The sequence below is a fragment of the Arachis ipaensis genome, chromosome B05 (assembly GCF_000816755.2).
Source record: "Arachis ipaensis cultivar K30076 chromosome B05, Araip1.1, whole genome shotgun sequence".
NCBI lineage: Eukaryota > Viridiplantae > Streptophyta > Magnoliopsida > Fabales > Fabaceae > Arachis > Arachis ipaensis.
Window position 1 is genome coordinate 127,671,734 of NC_029789.2, and position 5,513 is coordinate 127,677,246.

At 32.3% G+C, this 5,513-nt stretch overlaps 2 protein-coding genes across 2 annotated transcripts; both read right to left on the reverse strand.

The window, feature by feature from the left end:
• Positions 480-2,741, reverse strand: LOC107641080 (protein FAR-RED IMPAIRED RESPONSE 1-like). Its single transcript, XM_016344590.1, has 6 exons — positions 2,590-2,741; positions 2,105-2,505; positions 1,001-1,899; positions 827-904; positions 586-745; positions 480-493 (listed from the first exon to the last, which is right to left on the reverse strand). The coding sequence occupies exons 1-6, from the start codon at positions 2,739-2,741 to the stop codon at positions 480-482; spliced, it is 1,704 nt and encodes a 567-aa protein (XP_016200076.1).
• On the reverse strand, positions 2,907-3,548 carry LOC107641081 (protein FAR1-RELATED SEQUENCE 8-like). Its single transcript, XM_016344591.1, has 2 exons — positions 3,435-3,548; positions 2,907-3,326 (listed from the first exon to the last, which is right to left on the reverse strand). The coding sequence occupies exons 1-2, from the start codon at positions 3,546-3,548 to the stop codon at positions 2,907-2,909; spliced, it is 534 nt and encodes a 177-aa protein (XP_016200077.1).

A 5,513-nucleotide genomic window follows, 5' to 3' on the forward strand; every position in this document is an offset into this window, starting at 1 on the left:
CAATTAAGCTTAATTATTTTGCTATGTTTATCTTTTATATAATTGTTCATTCACTGTGCATAAACTTGGTTATGCCAGGTAAAATTTGTTTCCAACTGCTAACTAGATTGACTTGCAACACATCCAAAATCATAACCCATCTTTTAAATTGGTTCCTGAACACATCTAAAACTCATTCATTTGAACCAGTAAACCTAGCCTTTGCAACTGCTAAGTAATATAACATAGATAAGGTCATCCATATTAATTAAACAAATTACCACTCCAAAAATGAGAAACATACCCTACCCTTTTACGACACATCAAAAATGATATTTTTGTTCTACAAAAAAAGAATTAGAACACATCAAAAATTCATAAATAGAAATGAAATTGTCAAAAAAAAAAAAAAAACAGGACGCACCCTAATATAAAATTGGAATTTGAAATATGTAAATACTGGAGCTGCTATTGCATGTGTTATCCTTTAGTCAATATTCCTATAAGAGTGCGCCTACAAACAAATATAACAAACTAATGTCAACAAAAAATGGATGAATACAACTTAATATATAAATAAAAAGTTCTCTGATGCAAAAATCTTACATGAATAGAAGGGTTCTAGAACAAATTCAACAATGTTGTAAATTCCCCCGAGCTTAAGGATTAAGGAATCCATTTGCGTATTTTTTGCATGATGAAAATGTTCAAGAATACAAGAAAAGGTGTTGTGGGTGAAACAGTCTTCTTCAATATGAGCAAAATCCTGCATCCATACATGAACAATATTTAAATTACAAAATACAAAACTTATAACATACTCTCTAGCAATAAACACTAAATAAACCTTAGGGTGTTTGCTAGCAGTAATGCGTCTCTCGGTGGCCTTGTTTAAATGTTTGTCTCCTTCAACAGCTGCAACTTTCTGTACATATGAGAATATCTTAAATTCAATAGGCTCAACACATGAAAATATAACGAGAGCAACATAATTGTATAAACCATGGCCATCATAACTAACCTTTGTATGTTTACTACTAGCTCGAAGTTTCTTAGTACCATTCTTAATTTTTCGGTCCACATCCACCTCGAGTCTCTTGAAGCTTGGGCGCCCCCTAGGTACCACATGAGGAGGGCTCCGCAAAGCATTTAATCCATCAGGACACTCACTTGTGCATACGCTTTCTGAATGTTTTGCCCGATGCTCGGTAAGTGCCACTTTAGCACTTGCAAAAGCGGAACGCAATATATCAGCCTCCTCCTTGTCATGCACAAAGTCTTGGGCCACATTGTAGAAGTCAACACATAGTCCCCTAAATATATTCATGCTTTCATTAGAACGTCGTGAGTCGTGACTACTTCTAATATGAGTGTGCTTACGATAAACATTCTTGCTCCACCGAGATAGTATATACGACGAGTTTACCTTGTCAACCCTACATTGGGATAAAACCGATAGGACATGGCAACAGAGGATACCATATGACTCAAACCTGAAGCAGTTGCACCTAACCTGGTGCGAAATAGGACAAAACACAACTTCATACTCGCTGTAAAAAGACATCCCCTTAATTATCTTCTGTTGAGTCTCTTCATAGAAGTATTGGTTGTCCTTCACTACCCTTGGAGACAGGTTGCAGTCACACTTTTTGATAAATTCGGCTTGAACATTGCGAAATATGCCGTTGGTGTACTCATATTGAAGCTGCTTCTCAATAGGAAAGTTCGATACACATGGGATCAGGCCCCTATTGTCTGCTGCATCGCATTCCAACTCCTGTTGTTCCTTATTTGCAAGACAATTGTCATACTGGTGCACAAATTGAATTAAACTTCTCCTACACGTTAGGTACTTATCAAAGAAAGAATGCATGCTCTCACTCCATTGTGTACTCCTCATGCCAGCCCAAAATTCATGCTCTAGAAAAACAAGGACCCATATATTGCGAATATGATAGATATCCGCATTTGAAAGACATATTTGCTTTTAAAATAGTCATCTATGTTGTGTCACTAAACATGCATGAAAGGATATTTAGCTTAAGTTCATTTTTTTTACAAAATCTAGTCAACACTTAAAACGACAAATAAATAGACCAATCAAGTTTTGGATGTGTATTCATACCATTAAGCCAATTGTTGTCATGAAGGGTGTACTCTTCAACGAAGTCATACCATGAACTTTCAAACGTTTCTCGCGAATGAGACTCCCAAATAATCCCATGCATTGTAGCTTTAATTTCCTCATATCGGCTCAACTTTCCAAGTTTATGGGGTATCTTCCTTGTGATGTGCCAAATGCACAATCTATGCCTAGTGTTTGGCATGACATTTCGAATGGCTGTTGCCATGGCCCCGCATTGGTTAGTTAAGATTCCATCTGGTGTTTTTTCCATACATTTTATAAATGTTTGCATGAGCCATTCAAAGGACTCAGTCTCTTCGTTGCCTAATAAAGCACACCCGAAAAGACATGACCTTCCGTGGTGATTAACACCCACAAATGCTGCAACTGGCATCTCATATCTATAAAAAATCAACACGTGGGGCAATCAGTGAGCTTGTAAATTAATGAATCCTTAAAAAAATAAACCAAGAAAAAGAAGTTACTTGTTGAGTTTGTATGTGGTGTCAAATGACACCACGTCACCAAAATACTCGTAAGCAGCTCTTGATCGAGCATCCGCCCAAAATGCATGATTGAGACTATTGTCACTATAGAGAAAAATGTCATAGAAGAAATTCGAGTTCTGCTCTTTCATCCTGGTAAAATAGTCTAGCATCTCTTACGCATCAGTATCATCTCCATTGATTCGGAGTTTACCAGATATATAATTTCTAACATCCTTCTCAAAAAATTTCAGATTAGAACGACCACCAGCTTCATCAGCAAGCGCCTGAAAAGTCTTCGAAGGTCGTATACCAGCCTAGTCGTTGCGCTCAATGACATCCTTAACGTGCATGGTGAGTTCCCTGTTTTTCTTAAACATCCAGGACAAACTGGGATCACATCGATGCGTGTGAGCTAATTCTACCTTCGACAGTATCCATTTTCTAAGCTCTGTGTCAAGTTTCACATAGATGCGAGCTTTACAGTGTACAGATGAGACTGTGTTTGACCTTTGGGTTACTGGATTCTTCTTTGTTCGGTATCCATCTCTATTGCACTGTATGGATTCGTTAATGGGTGTTTTTCTATTCTTGTTGAAGTTAGTGTTTCTTATATGAGGCTCGAATCCCACTTTATTGGCATAGTTGTAGTAAAATTGGCGTGCTTCTTCGAGGATTCCAAATAGCATCCCCACTTTTGGAATCTCCTCATCAGAAATGGTGGGATGAATTATGACCTAAAAAAACAAAACATACTAACAAGGATTGTGGCACAACGGCCATAAATATCAGAAGAATAAATTAATACATTATAAAAAATTCTAAATAAAAAAAATGTCAACTACCTCAGTCGTGCACTCAGTTTCTGTAGCAGAATTGCTTGAGCTATTACAAATATTTATATCGTCCATATCAATATGGGTATCAAATGAGTGAATTTCTTCTGACGACGGCTGCATGTTCAAGTCTATAACAAATGCCACGTTGATGTCTAAGATTATAAATAAAATAATGGTCATTATAATATTAGAAAAAGACAAAATTGTAATTAATTAAAATATATGCAAATTAATAACCAAGTGTCCATTTGGTTAAACAGTTTGGATCAGTAAGACCAAAAAAAATCTTGTGCTATTTGATAGATTTTTGGATGTGTTCTAGCAATATTGTAAGGCTCAGTTTGGTAAAGTTTTTACTTTTTAAAAGTAGCTTATAAAAGCTAACTTTTAAAAGATGACTTTTTAAAAGTTGTAGCATTTATGTTTGGTAAATTAAATTAAAAATTGCTTTTAATAATCACAAGCAACAACAATTGCATTTGGTAAAATAGCTTTTAAAATTTAAAAATACTATAATAGACATAAATGTAAGCATTAAATTTGAAAATTAGTTAACATATGAGGTTATATTAGACTTTTAAATTTTGAAAAGCACAAGCCAACTTTGAAAAGCTCTATCTTAAGTGCTTTTAAAAGTATCCCGATCTTTTAAAAGCTGCAAGCACAAGCATATGATCTTTTTTATTTACCAAACACAAAATGAGGAGCTTGAGCTTTTAAAAAGCACAAGCACCTCTTCAAAAAACTTTACCAAACCAAGCCTAAGTTCGATTGTATTATTTTAAATGTGTAACAAATTTACGAAATAAACTATTTCCAACCATTATCTAAAATACCCACCAATAACGTCAATAAAAAAATTAAGATGAATAAATATTAATGCTCAAACAAGTAATAAAAATTCCAATTAATACCATGATAATATATGTTAGATATTTTTTATAAATAATAAACAACTTAGATTAATTGTTGATTATAATAATTTTGAAAACGTTAATGTTCAAATAAGTATCGAAAAAAATCCAACTAATAGTTAAAATAATAAATATTATATGCATTTTATCAAAAATAAATATATTAATTGTATTATTAACATTTATATTGTATTATTAAAGTTGGCACAATTTTGGATGTGTTTTAAAAATATTTTGTATAAAATATCATACTATCAGATGTATTATAATCGAAAAAAAAAGAAACCCAATTTTAAATTAATTGTTGATTATAATAATTTTGAAAACGTTAATATTCAAATAAGTATCGAAAAAAATCCAACTAATAATTTAAATAATAAATATTATATGCATTTGATCGAATAAAAAATCAAAAGATTAATTGTATTATTAACGTTTAAATTTAAATATTTAAAGTTGGCATAATTTTAGATGTGTTTTAAAAGTATTTTGAATAAAATATCATACTATCAGATGTGTTAGAAATGAAAAATAACAACATAATTTTTATGACCATACCATCTACATCTTCTCTCTTAAACTCCATATTTTTTTTTGCTTCTTTGCTCAAACTACTTACGTACAAAGTATTTTATTTGTAACAACTCTATTAATAAATTAAATAAGATCAACATTGTTCTAATTAAATAAGAATAGAGTTTTTATATTTAAATTAAAATATAATTAAAAATGTTAAACATGATATTTCTTAACAAATTACGTAAACACATGTGTGGAAAGTAGTGATACCTTTCACTAATGCAGAACGAGAGAGTGCTTCAGCTCTGGAAGATGGTGATACGTCTTCACCAATGAAGATGAGAGGAAGAATTCAGCTGGAAGGTACCTTTTTGGTTTTGGATTCACTAATGCACTGGGAAAGTCCCGTAGAATAAGCAATAAAAAACTTTATTTGTTACGTGAAGACGTGAAGTTACGAAAGTAAAGCAAAGTCATAGTAACTACCAATGAAGTGGGTGGATTTTAAAATTTAAATTAAATTCATTTATAGATCTGTATCTACAAAATAGGAACATGTTTTAATAAAAAAATAATTAAATATTATTTAAATCTGATTAAAGACTGATTAAAGGTTGATTAGTATTGTACAACTAGCATTTTTCATATCATT